Here is a 22,136-nt window from a genome sequence, read left to right as displayed (position 1 = left end):
AGAGGAGTTCATTCCGTAAGAAATAAGCGCTTCGAACCAAGCCAGTCTAAGTGACAAGCGAACAAACACGCCCAAAACCCCTATAAAGACTCTGAATCAAATCCAGAGTTGAGGCGGAAGCCCCTAAGTATCCCAAGGATATCCTTACAGAAGACATCCGTGTAACTGGAATGTGAGAAAGCAAAGACGCCTTCTTGCCAGCCTTAAGAGGTCTGGAACCAAGATAGCAAAGACCCGTACTGTGCGACCAACAGGTCGCCAAAACGATCTATGAGAAAGATCCTGTGAAAGCGAGGGTATAGAGCCAAAAGCTAAAGTAGATAACAGCCAGCCTGAAGCTTTTCGTTTGGAAACAAACGACAGCCAAGGCCTGCCTTGCGCTTCCCTTTTACCGTGAGCGTCTCTTAGATAGATAAAAGCCCGCGTGCATAGAAGGGGTCTCAAAAAGAGACCTTTCAAACAAGAAAGAGATTAAAGCCTAGCCAAAAGAACAAAACTTTAAAGGCAGAGGCTTACCCTCAGGTAAAAAACCGGCAAAGTTAACTCCTTTGTATCTGCGTCCTGTCAGACCACAAAGATATCCAGTTAGAACGTAACCACCCAGGCGAGAGTAAAAGCGCGTTTTGTTCAAACGAGCCCATCATAAAAACCCGAAGCCACAAACTCCCCGAGCTAGGAGATCTTGATCTTACAGACACTTTCTCCTAGCTATCCAAATCCAGATGGATTTTAGCCAAACCCGAGGGCGGTTCCGTAGAACAAAAACAGAGAACCTAAGTTCTTAAGTTTGGGGTTAACCGAAGCCTACAGAAAGCGCTCCGCGAGTGACACGCTCTTAAGCGTAAGACACAAGCTAAAGCAACGCCGCCGCAGGTATAAAGTCGAACGTTGTCTACACAGGTAGTGGTGACAAAGAAGACTCGCTTGTGAAAACTCCACAAGTACAAAAAACCCCGCCAGAGGATCTAAGAACTTAACACTCAAAGATTCTCCTCAGAAGGCTCAAATCAACCTCAAAATGCCGCGAACAGCGACACAGCTGAAGTATAAGCCTCCCCTCGTTCAAAAGCATCATAACAATCATCGAAATGATGAGAACCAGTCACCAATCCCGATAAGGCAATACTTGCCAAAAATCGGAAAAGTTTTGAAAAAATTCAACACCGGAACTCCATGACCAAAACTCCATCCACCTGTCTCCTTCCAGCGGGAAAACTGGAAAAGGAAGTGGACACAGCCTGAATAACAGCAAAGGAACCGCAGCGACGGAACCGACAGCCAAAGGCTGAAAGGTGCCGACTACCAACACCCCAGTGTTAACGGTAGAAGGCTATCCCATCCTGTACCGGAAGCCACAGCCACAAAAGCGGAAGCGAACCGGCCGTGGATTAGTAAACATCAGAACCCACAGGTAGCATAAAAACACACCGGACGATCCCGTAGTCCTCAAACCATTTCAGCTGCGAGCACCACTGCACTTGCTAACATGAAACGGAACCTAAAATCAGGGCTCTTCAGTAATGCGTAAGCACCTTCATCTGAACAGCCGTCAAGCACAACCGTGCAATCCGGAAGCTGACTCCCTGTTTGACTTAACTGTCCAACAAAGAACCAGCCCTCCGTTCGCTACCTGCCCCCCGTTCCTGTCAAAACCTAAATGCCGTTTTCCACTGACCAGGCCACTGCGCTGGACAACTTAAACGGCAAGTTAAGCTGGGTGTCACCCACCACCGTGGACACACCCTCACAATCCTCTCCTTCCTACTTGGTTACAAAGTTAGGAAGGTGACCCCCAGAGAGACTTGCATGGTCAATCCAAGAATCACTCAGACCAACAACCTCCTGCCCCCAGGGCGGAAGCTTACGTTGCCCAGCCACGAAAATGCGTGCCACATTCCTCCTGCGAACGTACACCACTTTCACCGGAGAACCCGGCTACACGCGGCCAATTGCCAACTCCAGGGCAATGGACAACAAATCCAGGAAGCTGAAGAGAACATCCTGTTCCTCCGAACTTCCAGAAGTCGGAACCAGATAGAGGTAGAGTAAGTTACCCCTTTGTTCTCAACCACCCCTTCCGGTCAAAACTTAAATGCCGTTTTCCGCCGCCCACGTCACTGCGCTGGACAACTTGAACGGCAAGTTAAGCTGGGTGTCGTCCATCCCCGTGGACGCACTCGTTATCCTTTCCTTCATGCTCGCAATGGCAATCAGGAAGGTGACCCCCGGAAAGACGCTCCCGGCCAAGCCGTTCGCGGTCGATCCCAGAATCACCAACTTCCACAATACCTAAATGCCGTTTTCCGCTGCCCACGTCACTGCGCTGGACAACTTGAACGGCAAGTAAGCTGGGAGTCGTCCACCACCGTGGACGCCCCCTCGTTAACCTCTCCTTCATGCTCGCAATCGCAATCAGGAAGGTGACACCCAGAAAGACACTCCTGGTCGATCCAAGCACCACCTAGTTTCGCACACAGTGCCTAAATGCCGTTTTCCGCTGCCCATGTCACTGCGCTGGACAACTTGAACGGCAAGTAAGCTGGGAGTCGTCCACCACCGTGGACGCACCCTCGTTAACCTCTCCTTCATGCTCGCAATCGCAATCAGGAAGGTGACACCCAGAAAGACACTCCTGGTCGATCCAAGCACCACCTAGCTTTGCACACAGTAAACCAGTCGTCTTGCACTACCATGCAATCCGAAAGCTGACTCCCGTACTGACACCATTGTCTAGCAGAGAACCAGCTTTACTGTCTACCCCCCGCCCAGAGGGCGGGGTCGGAAGCCACACACACTCGCCCCCGTCCCCAGACTGAGCAGAGTGCAGTGGAACTTCCTTACGTGTACCAGGGCTCTTACTCCCCACTGAAAGGCCGCCAAAGCGGGTTGAGTCAGCCGAGAGATAAGAACTTTCGCCCGGCCGCCATGCGCCTGAGGCTACTCGCTCCTGACCACGTGCCGAGTTTTGGCCGGAGAACCCGGTTACTAACTCAGCAGACATACCTTGTGTACGAGACGGAACGCCGGAATGCGAACCCAAAAGCGGACACGGCACAATCTCCTCATCCTGAGAGGCATGCACCTCCGCTCTCGTGACTGTAGTGGCAGGAGACGAGCGAACGCTGGCAAGCGAAGAGACGCCAGCCACACCCGAGGGAAGAGAACGAAGCTCCGCTCTCGTCGAAGTAATCTCGGCCGCTAAAGTAGACACCTGCGAACTAAGAGATAACAACAAAGCAGCAACATCAGCGGATGCCAACCCCGGCACCACAGGGGGAGAATCCCCCTTAGCAGGTTTATTCACGTGAGCGGTCTTGTCAACCGGCTTAGCCGACAAAATGGCCGCTGTCTTGTCTACCGGCTTAGCGGGCAAATCAACAAACACATCAAAAGATTTTTTGCAAGAGTATCTTCACCAGAAACGGATTGTTTAGTCTTCCTAGAAGATTCTTTAGAAGAAGTGGGCGCAGCAGCTACCTTTTAGGCGTACACCTCTTCTTGGCATTGTCGGCCATGACACAACAAAGACTCACGAAAAATTTTTGAAAAAAAATTTTGCAAGTCCAAAAAGCGGCCAACAACGCTGCCAAAATCAAGAATAAACAAGAACGACCTCACCCCAACAGCAGTAGAGAAGTCCAGATGCAAGAAGATACCAAGAGGAACAACAAAGTCAAAAGACTAAGTCAAAACGGCTGAAACAGCCGGAGCGTACATCAAATGCGACCAGTCTCACTGGCGCTGAGCTTTGGAATGAATTGCATATGGCGGTGTATGCGCGCGCATACGGAAGGCAGTCTCGTTTCCGGGCTGGCTTAGACACCCTTACGGGTCTCATGTCACTCTTTTTTTAGAGGCGCCTTCCTTGTTACCAAGGGGACGCGTACAGCGTTACCAGCACTGAACTAGGGTTAATTGCTATATGTGAGTTGGGTAAGATATGTAATTTAATCCATGATTATGCAGAACATAATTATCAGGCCAACACCACTCTTACACACTGACACAGAACAGTGCAGGTTACATGTTTGTTTGTTTGTTTGCTTAACGCCCAGCCGACCACGAAGGGTCATATCAGGGCGGTGCGGTGCTGCTTTGACAGTCAAGAAAGACTTACTCCTTTTTAAGACCTGATCTTCTCAGATTGTGTAAGTCCTAGAAGGGTGTGGTCCCCCTGTAAATTCATTTTGAACTCATTTAAAAACTGTACACACACACAAACATAAACATCAGTTTTCCTTTTGAGATGAGGCACCAAACAAGCATACAGATTTTAATAATGCATATCACCCTGATTGTAACAAGTCTAATCACAACTACTGCATGCATGCAATCACACACACACAGACACGCATGCATCCATACACACACACACAGACACACACACACACACACACACACACACACACAGACACACACACACACGCATGCACACACACACACGCATGCATCTCTGCACACACACACAGACACACACACACACAGACACACACACACAGACACAGACACACACACACAGACACACACAGACAGGCACACACACACACACACACACACACAGACACATGACACACACAGACACACACACACAGACACACTCACACACATGCACACACACAGACACACACACATTCAATCTCTTGCTGAATCAATCAACAAGCGAGCATCAATCAGAACTCAGCCATACTCTCATCAAAAATATATACTTTAATAACAATTTTAAATAGTCTGCATCCCATTAGGATTACCTAAAATCAAACCTAATATGAAATACAGCAAAGTCAGATTGTGTCTCATCATTTCAGTTCCAAATTAAACCAGGAAGTACAGATAACAACAAAAAAGGAGAAAATGTAGACTACAAACCAGCAGACATGCACAGAGATCCTCAAGTAAACAATGACAATCACCCTCCTGATGAAATACACTGAATCACACTATTTGTTTCAATACCTATAAACACTGGTTCGTTTGGAGCAAGATACATGCCAGGCACACATAGAAATGTGCAAAACTCAAAACCACAGAATACTGATTGAAAAACACTAAAAATCTCACAAGCTCAATCACTCTATATCACGCTTTGAATTCTCAATACAATGGGGCAAAAACAACTACAACAACAAACAAAACCAGTCACTGCAGTGTTTCAGTTCCCCATAAAAACAAACAATGTATACAGTTCAGCATTCTACCTCAGCATAGCTTGAACTACAAATTAAGCAAAACAAACACACAACACTTTTTCTCTCCTTATATTTACTTCTACATGCTTGTATTTTCCGATTAACAGGGTCCATCAGTTGTTCTCAAATAAGGTTGTTCTGTTTCTCCTTTAGCACATGTTTTGAAGAGTGCATGCCACCGTGATTTGTGTGCCTGTCTTGAAACTAAAGTCTCCATCATTTTGTGTGTGAATTATTTGTACAAGTTACCCCAACATTCCCACTCTGCAGAGAAAGCATGCACACGGACTGTTAAGTGTAAGTATGTTTCTAAATGGAAGGGTGGTCTTATCCCACGTGACAGCCTGGGCAGATCTGAGATGGCGAGTCAAACCCTTTACAGGGAAAGGTCACGGTGCCTTTGACATAACATATTCATGCGAGTGACCTGCGCTCACAGTTTTATGGAATGAATGAAACTACATGATTGCACTGGCTAAATTAATGCCGTTTTGATGTAAACTATAAATGCGTGAGTGATGTAAACTATAAATGCGTGAGTGAATGCCAATTTTGTTTAAAAAATAGAGGGTACGGCTAAAGCACTGTACATGCTATTGCCTGATAGACGAAACATTATAGATAATAAATAGTCATTAGAACTACTTTACATCCAATTTCATACAGGTCACATGATTTTTTTCCATGTTAAAATCTCCTAATACACCTCTATCCTAGCGCCTTTTCACCAAACAGCGGAAAATGTGGAGTGCGGCACACAGACATACACTCACACTGATGTACAAACGGACAGGCAGACAAACACACACACACACAGACAGACAGGCACAAAGACAGACAGACAGACAGACAGACAGACACACAGACACACAGACAGGCACACAGATAGACAGACAGACACACACATACTCACACAAAGCAATGCACGCGCACACACACACACACACACCATAAACCAAGCAGACACACTGTCCACCACACAAACAGTAAGCAGTGTACCACAGAGACACCCAGACAGTGGAGGCTGGTCCCATCACCCGTAGAACAGCCTGGCCACCTGGTAGCGGATGACAAAGGCCACCACACTGAATATTGCCTGGGGACAGAAACAGGGTCAACCTTGCGGTCAGTATTTTACACACAGAAGAACTAGGTTTTTATGAACAGTGGGATTCCTGTGTTAAGACCTAAAACGCACACGCATGCAGTGCATGCACTCACGCACACTCATGCAGTCTCTTATCTATCCCACTTGCAAAGGAAAAGACATTCGCAATATTACCTGAAGACAGAAAGTACTGCAAACTTGCAGTCAGTATTTTGGACACAAAAGAACTAGGCTTTTATGGACAGTGGGATTATGTTTAGACCTTACACAATGTAACTGAGTGCAGGAAGCACACCAATCACCTTAGGAGGCGCAAAGCCAGTCAAACAGGCTTGAGATTTTAGAGCTAATTCAATAGCCCTATAAAAACTGCCATTGACACACATAAGTTCCCAAAAGCGTACAAAGTGACAACAGCAGCCACACCCCATCACAGACAGCTACTCCACATCTCCCTGGTGTGCTGTCTTCCCTTAAAGGCTTACTAACTCGCTCCCGTGTTTACGATGTGTAGTTTGCCCACAATCGATGTCAAATGCATCATAAGGCCATATAATGACGATATGTCGCAATGCGCGGACCATATACATGCATTACAGCTTGTGCCTCTGAAAAAGTGAGGATGTCAACAAAGACGCGGAGTTATTTCCCTTGCGTCAACGTTTCCTCTGTTGGCAAATCTATAAATAGGACGATCTAGATCAAAATAAAAATTCAAATATCTCAACATTTAAGGGGTCCTAGACCACAATATCTTGCAGGGAACTTAATTTAGCATGTCTCCAGCTGTGGGTAAAGCAATTAGCGTGAATAGTCATCAGCTTTCTATGCCTTTAACGTACAGGTACCAAAAACGTCAAGCAACTTTAAACAGCTCACGCTTTGGCAGGGAGACAACTCCCTCAATGCAGATCGAGCTACTGCCTGTGACAAGGGGGACTACTGCATCACCCTGTCACAACATGCACACACACACACACTCATTCTCTACTCAACCCCACTTGCAAAGAAAAAGAAATAGGTAGGTAAAAAACATGAATGACATTAAACCATGATCATTGGATTTACTCTGCAATATTTCACCAGTATTTCATGCCAAAAGAAGCGTTACTACGGGCAGACAATATCCAAGATGTATTTTGTATTTCAGGGGGGGCGGAATGTATAATGGAAGTACCTAGTATTTCATGTGTGCACTAAGCATAGTTGATTCGCATTTCTTGTGACATTTGGGATAAAATCATAGATTCTGAGCTCAAATCTGTTTGACACTAACTATCTCAAAAAGTATGGCACTTCGACAAAAAATCAAACTATATGACAAAATTGAGGCATTTCTGCATCAAAACGAATTCAACACATTACTTAATGTAAGGGCGGGGATGTAGCTCAGTCGGTAGCGCACTGGATTTGTATCCAGTTGGCCGCTGTCAGCGTGAGTTCGTCCCCACGTTCGGCGAGAGATTTATTTCTCAGTCAACTTTGTGTGCAGACTCTCCTCGGTGTCCGAACACCCCCGTGTGTACACGCAAGCACAAGACCAAGTGCGCACGAAAAAGATCCTGTAATCCATGTCAGAGTTTGGTGGGTTATAGAAACACGAAAATACCCAGCATGCTTCCTCCGAAAGCGGCGTATGGCTGCCTAAATGGCGGGGTAAAAACGGTCATACACGTAAAAGCCGTGGGAGTTTCAGCCCATGAACAAACAAACAAACAAACTTAATGTAAAACAGAGATTTCTTTCAAAATCGCAGGTAGTACTGCCATCTTTACCTGAAGAGAAAGTAGAATGATCACCAGCGTTCGCTCGTGCAAGGGACCGCAGAGCTTGAGTATGAAATTGTTGAGTGTAAAGTTGTTGACCTCGGTGACGTCTCCATTTTCTCCTATACATTCCTTGATGTCGATAACACGCAGCGTTTTGAAAATAAAAATGCACACTTTTCCTAAAGGTTTCAGCTGGGATGTCTTGAACTTGGTGTAACTCATGCCAACTTTGTCTGTCTCTGGGTCGTAGCTGAAAGAGAAAGAAAGCAAGACGAAGCGTACTGCACCAACCCCCGAGTGCTTGTTTATTTGTTTGTTTGTTTGCTTAACGCCCAGCCGACCACGAAGAGCCATATCAGGGCGGTGCTGCTTTGACATATAACGTGCGCCACACACAAGACAGAAGTCGCAGCACAGGCTTCATGTCTCACCCAGTCACATTATTCTGACACCGGACCAACCAGTCCTAGCACTAACCCCACAATGCCAGACGCCAGGTGGAGCAGCCACTAGGTTGCCAATTTTAAAGTCTTAGGTATGACCCGGCCGGGGTTCGAACCCACGACCTCCCGATCACTGGGCGGACGCCTTACCACTAGGCCAACCGTGCCGGTCCCCCGAGTGCGAAACCGTTAAGTCTTCTATAAGCGCATAGTGACATTTGCAATGTTGTTCCCTGACTCAGAGAACAAAAGGTCATTTGTACCAGGATTGAAACTTTGTGTGGGTTCAACTGCCGTGCTTTGTCCTCTAAGTAAGCCACTATTGATGGTCAAAAGACCTCCTAGATGTCAAAACTTTCGGATGGTCGACAGAGCAGCCAACCTCTGTGAAGCTTCAACTGTAGCAATTTAGAATTTAAAAGGAGATGGGGGGTTAGGGTTAGGAGGGGGGGGGGGGGGGGTCTCTTACACACCTCTAATTTCCCAAACCAGAACGCTTTATCAAAATATTTTTAAACCAAATGTACAGAAATCTAAATTTGCCAAACTGGAATTCCAGCATGTAGCAAAGAATCTTTCAGCAATACTTTATGCTATTCATACTTGTGACCAAAATATGACATTTTACACAGATCGAGACAAAACCTGTGTAAAATGTCATATTTTAGTCAAAAATACAAATAACATTTATGTAATAATCTATTTTAGTTAGAATTCCTTTTACTATTTTTTTTATGATTGGGATTACAAACACAAAGATGCACTCTTTTGTTATCTTGACCCACCCCATAAGTATGAGTTTTATTTGGCCTCGGACATCACATGGCTTAAAAAAGGGAAATCCATAGTGTTCAATGGATCCATAATAGCGTTACCTGGGCAGCCGGTGGCGCGGACAGGGCACCAGACGGAACAGCTGCGGGACGGAGTACAGGAAGTTGAGCACCTGCGGCACGAAGAAGAGCATCATGGTCTTGCTGAAGTGAGCCAAGATGGCGACCACGGCAAACGTCATCCCCGCGAAGTAACAGAACGTGTCCCCCACAAACACTCTCGAGGGGTACCTGGGGAACATACATGTACAAGTCATCTGTACATTTTCTTGTTCTTCTTTGTCAAGATTTAATTTTTTTTCATTTCATTACTTTATTATCCCATCCTTGCAAAAATTCTGGTCGCTAATTCCTCCATGTAAATAGTTAGGCCAAAAAATAAAATATGTCTGTTTCCGGTAACATGGCAAAAAAAAATAGGGTCGGTCGGTCGTTTTTATTTTTTTAATATTTTTTTTTGTATAACCTTTTTCTTACGTTTTGTTAACGTCTTTTTACTTTTTTATTTTGTTATTGTTTATAAACGCTTCCTTAGTTTACTTACAATTATTTAGCACATGTTTTTGACCTTGCTATATTGAAACTAAATAAAGTATACTTGACTTCATTTTTTTATTTTATTTTTTTTGTGTGTGTGTGTGCGAAAAGCGAAAAAAAACTTTAGGGTCGGCGCTTAAAAATAGGGTCGGTCGGGTTACCGGAAACAGACATATTTTTCTTTTTGGCCTTAGCAGCAACAAGGTGTGTGCGAGAAATAAGCCACCTGTTCTTGTTTGTCCAAATGTCATCCCTGCAAAGTAACAGAATATCATCCCACCTATACTCTGGAGAGACACCAGACCTATGTCTTTTTTTTCTTCCCCATCTGTGTTTCTAGAAAATGTCGTGGATATAAAGAAAAAGCAAATTCTGATCTACTTGTTATCATATACAATTGACAGCATTGTCCCCTGCCATCTTCCAGGTTCACCCTTTTCATTTTTTTTTTTTTCATTTTCATTACTTTATTGTCCCATCGCTGGGAAATTCGGGTCGCTTCCTCCCAGTGGAAAGCTAGCAGCAACGGTGTCGCGCTACCCAGGTGTCTGCGTGTTTAGGTGTATTCAGCCACCTGCACTTATGGCAGAATGACCAAGGTCTTTTACGTGCCATTGTGATGACACGGGGGTGGGACATGGCTTCCGTCTCTGGGTCTGCACATAAAGTTGACCCGTGTCCGTCCCGGCCCGAATTCGAACCTGCGACCTTCCGATCACAAGTCCAGTGCTCTACCAACTGAGCTACCGGGCCCCCAATTTTGATTAGCATACAACAGCATTTTTGCATTCAAATCACACACACCAAATGACTTCCAGCAACAAACATAGGAAAATAAGGTAATATGAAAGAGTTGTTTCCCCTCATTTTCCAAATCCTCATATTTTTAAAAGACAGGTGTCACCAAGGTTATCCTCTCACAGCTACAAACACCACTTCAGCACAACCCATCATCCCACTATCTTTTATCTCAAGCCTCATCTGACTCTAGTTCTTTGTATATATATATAGATCTACAGTGGAACCCCCTGCCACCACCCCCCCCCCCCCCCCCCCCCCCCTTATAAAACCTGAAATAACGGGCCTTAAAAAGACGTGTTTTTTTTTAAAAATGGGGGTAAATTTACAAAGGTTATGAACAGAAAGTGTGATAAAACAGGGTCTTAAATTGGAGGGTCTTAAAATGAGGGTTCCACTGTACAGTTTGTTTGTTTGTTTGTTTGTTTGTTTGTTTGCTTAACGCCCAGTCCAGCATGAAGGGCCATATCAGGGCGGTGCTGCTTTGACAGTTAACGTGCGCCACACACAAGACAGAAGTCGCAGCACAGGCTTCATGTCTCTCCCAGTCACATTATTCTGACACCGGACCAACCAGTCCTAGCACTAACCCCATAATGCCAGACGCCAGGCGGAGCAGCCACTAGATTGCCAATCTTAAAGTCTTAGGTGTGACCCGGCCGGGGTTCGAACCCACGACCTCCCGATCACGGGGCCTTACCACTAGGCCAACCGTGTTGCGGTCCACTGTACAGTGAACACTCCCTTTTAAGACCTCTAAAACTGAGAAAGTCAGGTCTTACAAGGGGCGTTCCATTGTATCGCTCCCTCTCCCTCACTCTGTGTTCAGATAAGGATAAGGATAAGATTGTATATAGTCCTGTGAGGTTACCCTCATGCAAATCCGGGCTGCTTTCTCACTGGGGAAAGCGAGCTGCCATACAGTGTACAGCGCTACCCATTTTGTTCTCTTTTTACTGTATTCATGTTTCCAAGCCCTGAGACTTTCCCTGTGAACTTGGGTTCTTTATCGTGCACATTCTTGCACACGGGGGTGTTCGGCCAATGAGGAGAGTCGATCTGCACAAAGGCAACTCTGGGAAATAAATACCTCTCCGAACGTGGGGATCTTCTTCTTCTGCGTTCGTGGGCTGAAACTCCCACGTACACTCGTGTTTTTTTGCACAGTCGATCTGCACAAAGGCAACTCTGGGAAATAAATACCTCTCCGAACGTGGGGATGGAACCCAAGCTGATAGGGACAGCTGGTTACGTACCAGTTGTAGCAGAGCAGGGCAGAACACACCCCCAAGAAAGGCATGAGGAAGTAAATGGAGAAAACATGAGCTTGATGCTGCGGCCCTGCACACACAAATTATGAGATTAATATTTTTGTTCCTGGTTTTTTTCTGTACTAAGGCCTAAAAAAAAAAATAGGTGTGGTTACGGTAACCCGACCTACCCTATTTTTAGGGGCCGACCCTATAATTTTTTATTACATTTGTCAAAAAAACCAGAAAAAAACCAAGAAAACGAGTGCAGAAAACGCAATGAAAGCGAAAGCGCCCGAGTCGCACACTTATTTCCCTGTCAAGTAGGTTTAATTTGTACACATTAGAAAAAAAAGTTAACAAAAAAAAAGTGATTGCCTACCTTCCTACCCTATTTGTTTTGGCTATGTTACCGTAACCACACCTATTTTTTTTTGTGCCTAACACCTGTTCCTTGTCCCGGTGTGCTAGCTCTCGTGAAGTCGCATTCGTGAAGTGAATGACACATGGCTGTGTAATCCCTGCCTTCCCAAAGGAACCATAGCACTTTCACTCTGGGTAGGAGCCGGCTGTAGCCCGAAAAACCCACACGACTCTGATGGGATTCGAACCCACGACCTCCCGGCCGCAGCCCGATGCGCTAACCACTGCGTTATGGGGGCCCGGTAATTAACCACTTCACCCTGCACAATGTTTGATCCCAACATGCAAATAAATAATCCTGTTTGATAAAATGACAAGACTATGGACATTTTGTGATTAAAAATAATCTTGCAGAATGTATGCTAGAAAAGAGTCTACCCTGCGCCGATACCGTAGTGTTGTACACGCCTATGCCGCCTCCCTCTATATTTCTCTCTCCCCCCCCTCTCTCTCCCCCTCTCTCTATATTTCTCTCTCTCTCCCCTCTCTCTATATTTTTCTCTCTCCCCCCTCTCTCTATATTTCTCTCTCTCCCCCCTCTCTCTATATTTCTCTCTCTATATATTTCTCTCTCTCCCCCTCTCTCTATATTTCTCTCTCTCCCCCCTCTCTCTATATTTCTCTCTCTCCCCCTCTCTCTATATTTCTCTCTCTCTCTCCCCCCTCTCTCTCCCCCCTCTCTCTATATTTCTCTCTCTCCCCTCTCTCTCTCTATTTCTCTCTCTCTCCCCCCTCTCTCTATATTTCTCTCTCTCTCCCCCCTCTCTCTCTCACACACACACACTCCCCAAATGTGTATCTCTCTCCTTCACTTGATCTCCATCTCTGTCTGCTCACCCACCCCCTCCTCTCCCTCCTCTCTTTTGTTGTTGTCATTAAACAAAACATTGCATTATCTAGATGTTTCAGCCACACAACAGATCTATACATGTAGCGCAAGTCACTCATTCTATGAATGGTTCAGGTTTGTGTTTGTTTAAGCTTGTGTGCTCTGGTTTCAGTTCAGAGGTAAGTAGCTGTAGGAATTGTTTCTTTGTTCATTTTTTAATACTTTTTATTTTAATAATTGCATGGAAGAAAAATGACAGAGAAATAAAACTGATTTTATCACTTGTATCAAAAAAAAAAACCAAAAAAAAACCAGGTTGTACGAAAATGCGTAGCCTTAATTTAAACCACTATCCTTCTTAAATAGTTCCATCATCTTCGCTCTGTCTCTTTCAAACTATATGCGTTGCACCTGAGCAGAAAAGACTACCTGAGAGTTCAATAAAGCTGTGTAGCAGCACATAGACACAGATGGTCCACAACTGTTCTAATCCCTCCCCCCCCCCCCCCCCCATGTCTCTCTCTCTGTAACTATTAGCACAGTTTGTCAGCAGAGAAGCGTACCTGTTAGTTCAATAAAGTTGTGTAGTAGCACAGAGACACAGATGATCCAGGACTGTCCCACCTCCAGTCCGTTGACACCTGATAGAATGTTGATAGCGTTTGTACAGAACACCGCCAGCATCCCCATGTAAACGTAGTACAACACACCTGTAACACAGGTACACGTAGTATAAGATACCTGTAACACAGGTACATACAGTATAACACATGTACAGAAGGAATGTTTATAGCTTTGGTACAGAGCATAGCTTTAACGTTAAGCTTTCGAACAGACACTTTTAAACTTTCAAATCAACTTTCATCACACGTTTTATGACGCCAACCTGGGTCAGAATGCACCACATTTTGAAAAACTGATTTCAATAATAAAAACTGTCATTACGCCCGAGCATAGGGAGAGCTGAGGGAATTTGTTTGCTTAATAATCAATGATAATCCACAGGTAAGATATCCTGTCTAAAACCCAGACACCTGCATTCCACTAAAGTGTTGCCGCTAGTCTCACAATGACTAGACATACCAATCATAATTCTAGTTTAAAATTAACCTTGACTTTTACATACCAGCATAGAATAGCATGGCAATTTTCCTTGTTTTTACAAGGACAGTAAAATTTAGAGTCTTGATTCTTTGAGTCTTTGAGAAGTCACTCACCCAGATCTTCTTCTTCTTCTTCTTCTGCGTTCGTGGGCTGAAACTCCCACGTACACTCGTGTTTTTTGCACGAGTGGAATTTTACGTGTATGACCGTTTTTACCCCGCCATTAAGGCAGCCATACGCCGCTTTCGGAGGAAGCATGCTGGATATTTTCGTGTTTCTATAACCCACCGAACTCTGACATGGATTACAGGATCTTTTCCGTGCGCACTTGGTCTTGTGCTTGCGTGTACACACGAAGGGGGATAAGCCACTAGCAGGTCTGCACATAAGTTGACCTGGGAGATCGGAAAAATCTCCACACTTAACCCACCAGGCCACTTAACGAACCCTCGACCTTCCGATTAAGAGGCCGACGTCTTACCACCCCGCCACAGCGCCCGTCACTCACCCAGATCCAAGTCAAACCCAAAGAGAGCCCTGAATGGTTTGGGTACGATGATGGTGGTGGAGTTAAAGTTGACGAAGTAGACGGTCAACAAAGGGAGGGAAGCCATGGTGGGCAGAAGAAGCTTGTGACGCCACTTCAGATTGAGCACGTCATCGGCAAAACCCAGAAAGATCATGCAGCACACAGACAGCAAGGCAGCCAGGTATTCAATGTACTGCACACACAACATGTACAGCCAGGTACTCAATGTACTGCACACACAACATGCACAGCTATAGTTTAATACGCATGCTCAATCTTCTTATTCTTATTTATTTATTTTTTTTTATTTGCCAAGCACATCATTGTGGGGCTTTTAATCAGTAACATGCATCCGTCTACAATGTATCATCATTCATCCTTCAACATGTATCATAAATGGCAAGTATAAAATATATATACAACATTAAGACATAACAGACAGACGAGAGAGAGAGAGAGAGAGAGAGAGAGAGAGAGAGAGAGAGAGAGAGAGAGAGAGAGAGAGAGAGAGAGAGAGAGAGAGAGAGAGAGAGAGAGAGAAAGAGAGAGAGGAAGAGAGAGAGTGAGAGTGAGAGAGAGAGAGAGAGAGAGAGAGAGAGAGAGAGAGGCGGGGGGTGGGGGTGGGTAATGATGGTGGTGGTATCATTTATAATGTATATTTTTTTCTTCTTATTATTCTTATTTGCTGTTACGCATACTGAATCATGTAAATGTTAACATACACAGTCTTAAAATCAAGGTAAAAATACAGATGTTATCAACAGAAAGTCTAGGCGAGCAAGGGGCGGGGGGCAGCATTAGGGAGGAGTAAGGGAGCCTAGGGTCTTAAATGGGGGAGGGGGGGATGTCTGCTATACACAGCTATTAATCCCAGGGCTTGGTTTCTGCTTCTTCAGCATTTATCCTCCCTACCCCTCGACCAACCCACACCGGAGATAGTACAACAGTACAGCATAGAGGTATTCATTTGCACACCTGTAATAGCAAAGCGTGGTTACTATAATGTGCAGGATGCACATGTTTGTAGCCACATGCTACCCTCCACGAAACGGAAAGCCTTAAACAGCTGCTCATGTTGTGTGCATTTAGTGCACTTACGTCCCATTGCTTCTTGGACCTTAAGGCAAAAAAAAAAAAAAAGTCTGTTTACGGTATATATCCTGACCGATCCTATTTTTTTCGCGCGACCCTAGACTTTTTTTTGGCATTTGGGAAAAAAAATAAAAAAAATAAAAGGTCTTTGTTTTGGGGGCAAAATAACTTAAAAATATGTTTTTTGTGAAAAAAAAAACAAAAACAAATCCCGACCTACCGACCCTATTTTTTTTGCCTATGCAGTAGTACTCCCCCTTAACAACCCCCCTGTTTACGACCACCCCCTTTTTACGACTGATTTTTCTACCACGGATGCGTTCTACTATATAATGAACCCCCAGTGAACGACTCGCCCCAAAACGCGACTTACGACCGAGCTTTTGGGGATGAATAACGACTTTCGCGCATTTTCAGCCGAGCAGACGAAAACACAACATGGCGGCTCTCGTGCAACTACCGCGAGAAAAAAAAACCAACGAAATCTCGCGCGCGCGAGATCATCCGGTTTTCCTCTGTACGTTATCTTGTCACGACGACTTGTTGACAAACGAAGATTCGCGAAAGAAAGAGAAAAGCGCCGACTCTTGAGGAGAGAGCTAATAAAGTAATCGCTAATCGAGCGAAATGGCAATCCGCGGCGACTTCCTTAGGAGTCGGGAAGACGCAAATCCTGTGTATCGTCAATGATAAGGACTCGGTGTTATCGAGATGGCGAGAAGGATAGTGAAGCGAAAGTACGCAAAGAGAGGTGCCTGTACGAAAACCTCAACGATCGTGTATGGGACAAGTTTAGCGATGCATTAGGCGAAGAAACATTCATGTGAGCAGAAAGATAATTCGGGAGAAAAGTCATTATGCTTTCTATCGAGTTAGGACATTCGGATTTTACTGGTTGCGCCACAATGTCAAATGTACTTCACTCAGCGGGGAGCGAGCATTAATACGCCATGAGTAAATTTTCTTTGAAATTTGAGTTAAAGTTGTTCTGCTGTAATGTGTTTGGGTGTGTGTGTGTGTTGATATGACAGTAAACTGCAACCGTGTGTTTGTGTGTAAACATGACATTACATAACAGTACGTACACTGCAACCAAATTCATGACCGCCCGGGCCAAAAACTCAAACCCCCATTTTAAGACCCCCCTTTTTACGACCTAATTTTCAAGGTTTTTCCAGAGTCGTAAATAGGGGGTTCTACTGCGTTACCGCAAACAGACTATTATTTGTTGGGGGGGCCTTAAAACAGCTCTCTGCCTCATGTGATTTCATTTTTGTTTTCATTACTTTATTATCCCATTGCTGGGAAATTCGGGTCGCTCCCTCCCAGTGGAAAGCTAGCAACAACAGAGTCGCGCTTCCCAGGTGTACGCGTGTTTAGATGTAATCAGCCACCTACCCTTATGGTAGAATGACCAAGGTCGTTTACATGCCACAGTTGTGACACGGGGGTGGAACATGGATACCGTCTGAGTCTGCACATAAAGTTGAACCGTGTTCGCCCTGGCCCAGATTCGAACCTGCGCCCAGTGAGTTGAGCTACCGGGCCCCCAATAATGATGAAGTGTCTCACGAACAGCTGGGTGGAATGCACCATACATTTTTGCACCAAACTCGATATCCTTGCGCGACTAAATGTAATTCCCAACTTACCTCGTGATAAGGGAAGTTGCCTTTCCTGTTGTCGGCCAGGTGTTTGTAGAAGGGAACAGGGATGAAGAGAAACATGATGATCAGATACACCGCACCACATATCACCCCCATCGACTCTGGTCTGCAGATAGAAACATGATGATCAGATACACGGCACCACATATCACCCCCATCGACTCTGGTCTGCAGATAGAAACATGATGATCAGATACACCGCACCACATATCACCCCCATCGACTCTGGTCTGCAGATAGAAACATGATGATCAGATACACCGCACCACATATCACCCCCATCGACTCTGGTCTGCAGATAGAAACATGATGATCAGATACACGGCACCACATATCACCCCCATCGACTCTGGTCTGCAGATAGAAACATGATGATCAGATACACGGCACCACATATCACCCCCATCGACTCTGGTCTGCAGAAAAACATGATGATCAGATACACGGCACCACATATCACCCCCATCAACTCTGGTCTGCAGATAGAAACATGATAATCAGATGCACCGCACCACATATCGCCCCCATCGACTCTGGTCTGCAGATAGAAACATGATGATCAGATACACCGCACCACATATCACCCCCATCGACTCTGGTCTGCAGATAGAAACATGATGATCAGATACACCGCACCACATATCACCCCCATCGACTCTGGTCTGCAGATAGAAACATGATAATCAGATACACCGCACCACATATCACCCCCATCGACTCTGCAGATAGAAACATGATGATCAGATACACTGCACCACATATCACCCCCATCGACTCTGGTCTGCAGATAGAAACATGATGATCAGATACACCGCACCACATATGACCCCCATCGACTCAGGTCTGCAGATAGAAACATGATGATCAGATACACCGCACCACATATCACCCCAGACCAGGGAACCCCTATACTCAAACAAACTTGGTGTATTTTCAGAAAAATGAGCGTACTCCACACAGCATTTTAACATGTATCCATGATTAAACATGCTTCAAGTGCGTCCGTCACACCGTTAATTAAGTTAACCTAAGATTTGGCGAGCAAGGCTTGGTGGTGCTCGCTACGCAATAAAAAATGGCCACCGTAATGCTGCTAATCCGATTGGCTGTTCATGTGTGTAAACCAACCGCAGTGCAGATGACCAATGGTGGATAATTCTTGCGTAGCTAGCCATCAAACCGTTTCAATGCTTTCATATTCACTCTCACTGTCCTGCTTAGCAAGACGCTAGCCGCAAGCCATTCTCGCATCAAAGAAATAGGGGACTGGTGACATTGTCGTCACGTGTGGACGGCAATTAAGTGGATGGGCTCATCAATTAATTGTGCTGAACACTAATTCATTTTGTACATGCCCTGTACTTTGTTGTGCTTTATATGAAAACACATACCCCACCAATTATCCACTTGTCATACTTCTCAGGGATGCGCCTTTGCTCTCCAGACTTTGATGTATTTAGTTGTAACATAGACAAATCTTGGTTCAAGTTAGCAAAGGGCATATAAACCTCATTGAAAAGAAAAACCTTGCTCATGCATTATGTACCAAAGTTTTACACAACAAACGTCAGCACATCTTTGGAGAGCAAAAGCAGCTCCTTCTAGCCGCAGCAGTTGCGTTTTCCGAATACTCGATGAAACAATGCTTGTTCGTCTGTTTTCTGACGAAATGAAAGCTACCAAGAGGAAAATCCGCCCAAAGAAAATATTTTCTGACCATGTGGAAAGCAACATCAGCGCCAAATACACCTACAACAACAGCCGAGGCTACAAAGTCCCTGATGCAAAAGTTGAGCAGCAATTGAGGTCTAACGAATGACGTCTCATAACGTGCGTGGTCGTCCTTGGTGGTCAAGAAAGCCGCCGCGATCATTGCGCAGACGACACTTCTAGACCGCCAATATTTTTTGTGTGCATCATGTGCTCCACATAAATCGGCTGGAAACAAAGCAATTGGGAAACCTGGATGCTCCTTGAGTCCTTCTTTGTAGTTGTACAATCCGTAGCAGAGTGGAATAGTTTGGAGAAGGTTGTCCAGGCAGGCTCTGTCGCTGCATTTTCGTGCCATGACGGCCACTCTGCACTAGCGCCAACAATGATTTTAAATTGGGGATAGGATTTAAAGGGTTGGGGAAACTGCGTGTGGGGGGAGGCTGGAGGTGTCACTCGGATGCTTCCTGTTCTTCAATTGCCACCCTAACCCCACTAACTGATCTCCTTAGAAATAGGAGGAAAGGCTAGGATCCAATAATTCCTACTACCTCACCCTGTAAATAATGTACATGCATGTACATATGCGTAGGTAATTGGTACGTGCATGTACAGGGATATGAGCATACCCTTTTATTCATTCTCACCCATTCTCGGAAGAGGATACGGACAAAAATGGTAAACAAATTAGGTACACTTTTTCTTTTTAATTCGGGATTGCGCTCTCTCGTTTTCGTTGCGACGATAACATAAAAAAGGTTCCTGCAATGTATCGATCCTGATCCAACCAATCTATGATTAGCACGTACAAAAGCGAAACCACTCACATTTTCGACTTTGTTCTCTTGCTCATGTCAACTCCGAATAGATTTGCTTTGATAAACATATCCTTGAATTTAGGAATGATGTTGAAACAAACTAAAAAACCCGCCGCAGACATTGCTGCGTTAATTGCGAGCGTTAACCCGCTGTCTCCCAGCTCCATTGTGTCAGAATAGCGTCTGCTGTCGTTTCGGCATCTTTACTCCGAAATCCTAAACCAAAAACCGCAAACCTCCGAAACCTAAAACAAAACCCACAAACAACCCCATCTAAAATAACTAAATCTATCCTTAAAAGTGAAGTTTTTAACATGTCTGTGGAAAGTCACGCCTGATTCATGCTAGATGCACCCTTATTTGTGTGTTTAAAGCCTGAGTTTTGACGAAGTCGATGCATCAATTTCATTGTTGTTGTTGATCAGCGGTCTGACTAAAGACTACGCGACTATACGCGACCACACGCGACCATGCGCGACCGTGCGCGACCTCCAACAAAAGCATATACAGGAAATATTGTTGTTGTTCTAGTATCTTTACAGTATTTTCTCACAGTTTTCCAAGTTTGAAGTCATAAAAGTCAAAAATAAGGGTGTTATAATGCATTTTCGAAGAGCTATCAAGCAAAGTTAAGCATCAGAATTCTGCGTCCGACCATGATCGCATTGTTTTTAGACCCGCACCATCGACCTCTAACGAAAGCATGTACATGTAATACTTTTTTTTTATATATATCTAGTATCTTCACAACATTTTCTGACTTTGTACCAACTTTTACATTATAGAAATAACAAATAAGGGAGTTATGATGCATTTTCGAAGAGCTATCAGTCGAGCGAAAAAGAAAGCCTCGGATTTTTGCTTTCGAAAATGCATCGTAACTCTCTTATTTTTGATTTCTATCATTTAAAAGTTGTTTCAAATGAAGACAATGTTGTGAAGATACTAAAATATATAAACAAATATTACATGTACATGCTTTGGTTTGAGATCAGTCGCGCGTGCGGGTTAACTGTGCGAACATGGTCGGACGTAGAACTAATTCCGATGATTTCACTTTCGCTCGATAGCTCTTCGAAAATGCATCATAACTCCCATATTGTTTTATTTCTGTAAACCTGTGAAAGTATTAATCCTTATTCATTCTTTTCCATTTTACAAAGTACTTTTGGTTACTGATTTGTCCGAACTAAATTGTCTATCTAGTGTAAGGGAAGGAACTGTGCTTGTTCTTGACAAATGGAATATCATGATTACTTCCCTTTAATCATCAGAAAGCCTGGATCATTTTGTTGAATTCCCAGGAATGTTGTCTTTTTGTAAATTTAGAAAGGAATTAGTGATACAAGTTTATTTGAAGAATGTATATGTTATTTGCTTATTTTAATGATTTTTAGGCTTAGCAGTTTTATTTTTAAGTAGTCAAAAGTTATAATTATCATGTAATTACTTTTTGGTTTGATAAGTACTTTTTCATTGGCAACTGATTATTGCGTTTTCCGAATACTGGATGAAACAATGCTTGTTCGTCTGTTTTCTGACGAAATGAAAGCTACCAAGAGGAAAATCCGCCCAAAGAAAATATATTCTGACCATGTGGCAAGCAACATCAGCGCCAAATACACCTACAACAACAGCCGAGGCTACAAAGTCCCTGATGCAAAAGTTGAGCAGCAATTGAGGTCTAACGAATGACGTCTCACAACGTGCGTGGTCGTCCTTGGTGGTCAAGAAAGCCGCCGCGATCATTGCGCAGACGACACTTCTAGACCGCCAATATATGTTGTGCGCATCACGCTCATAAATTGGCCGGAAACGAAGCAATTGGGAAACCTGGATGCGCCTTGAGTCCCTCTTCAGTGAAGTACAGTGGAACCACCCTTTTAAGACCTCCAGAAATCTGAGAAAATCAGGTCTTAAACAAGAGGGAGTCTTAAAATGGGGGTACATTTACAAAGGATATGAACAGAAAGTCTGCGAAAACAAGATCGTAAAAGGGATGGTATTAAAGGTCCTTGTCTACATTTTTGTACCGAAATC

General features: G+C 44.5%; 1 protein-coding gene across 1 annotated transcript; it reads right to left on the bottom strand.

Annotated features, from left to right (window-relative positions):
- Positions 1 to 4,687: 4,687 nt before the first annotated feature.
- LOC138972969 (UDP-N-acetylglucosamine--dolichyl-phosphate N-acetylglucosaminephosphotransferase-like) lies at positions 4,688 to 20,559 on the bottom strand. The gene is made up of 8 exons (XM_070345624.1): positions 20,106 to 20,559; positions 17,554 to 17,674; positions 14,789 to 15,002; positions 13,740 to 13,886; positions 11,931 to 12,015; positions 9,382 to 9,570; positions 8,070 to 8,313; positions 4,688 to 6,282 (listed from the first exon to the last, which is right to left on the bottom strand). Exons 1-8 carry the CDS (start codon positions 20,261 to 20,263, stop codon positions 6,220 to 6,222), a joined length of 1,221 nt encoding a protein of 406 aa, XP_070201725.1. The 5' UTR covers positions 20,264 to 20,559; the 3' UTR covers positions 4,688 to 6,219.
- Between the last annotated feature and the right edge of the window lie 1,577 nt (positions 20,560 to 22,136).

Source organism: Littorina saxatilis, linkage group LG8 (assembly GCF_037325665.1).
Source record: "Littorina saxatilis isolate snail1 linkage group LG8, US_GU_Lsax_2.0, whole genome shotgun sequence".
Taxonomy (NCBI): Eukaryota; Metazoa; Mollusca; class Gastropoda; order Littorinimorpha; family Littorinidae; genus Littorina; species Littorina saxatilis.
This window is presented reverse-complemented; position numbering and strand designations above follow the sequence as displayed.

Bases quoted from the DNA above. Each gene is read 5' to 3' on its own strand.
- LOC138972969 (XM_070345624.1), bottom strand. From the start codon at position 20,263: ATGGAGCTGGGAGACAGCGGGTTAACGCTCGCAATTAACGCAGCAATG. The intron at 17,675-20,105 runs GTGAGTGGTTTC...TTCTATCTGCAG, and splicing joins AAGAGAACAAAGTCGAAAAT to ACCAGAGTCGATGGGGGTGA. The intron at 12,016-13,739 runs GTACGCTTCTCT...TTGTGTGTGCAG, and splicing joins CAACTTTATTGAACTAACAG to GGCCGCAGCATCAAGCTCAT.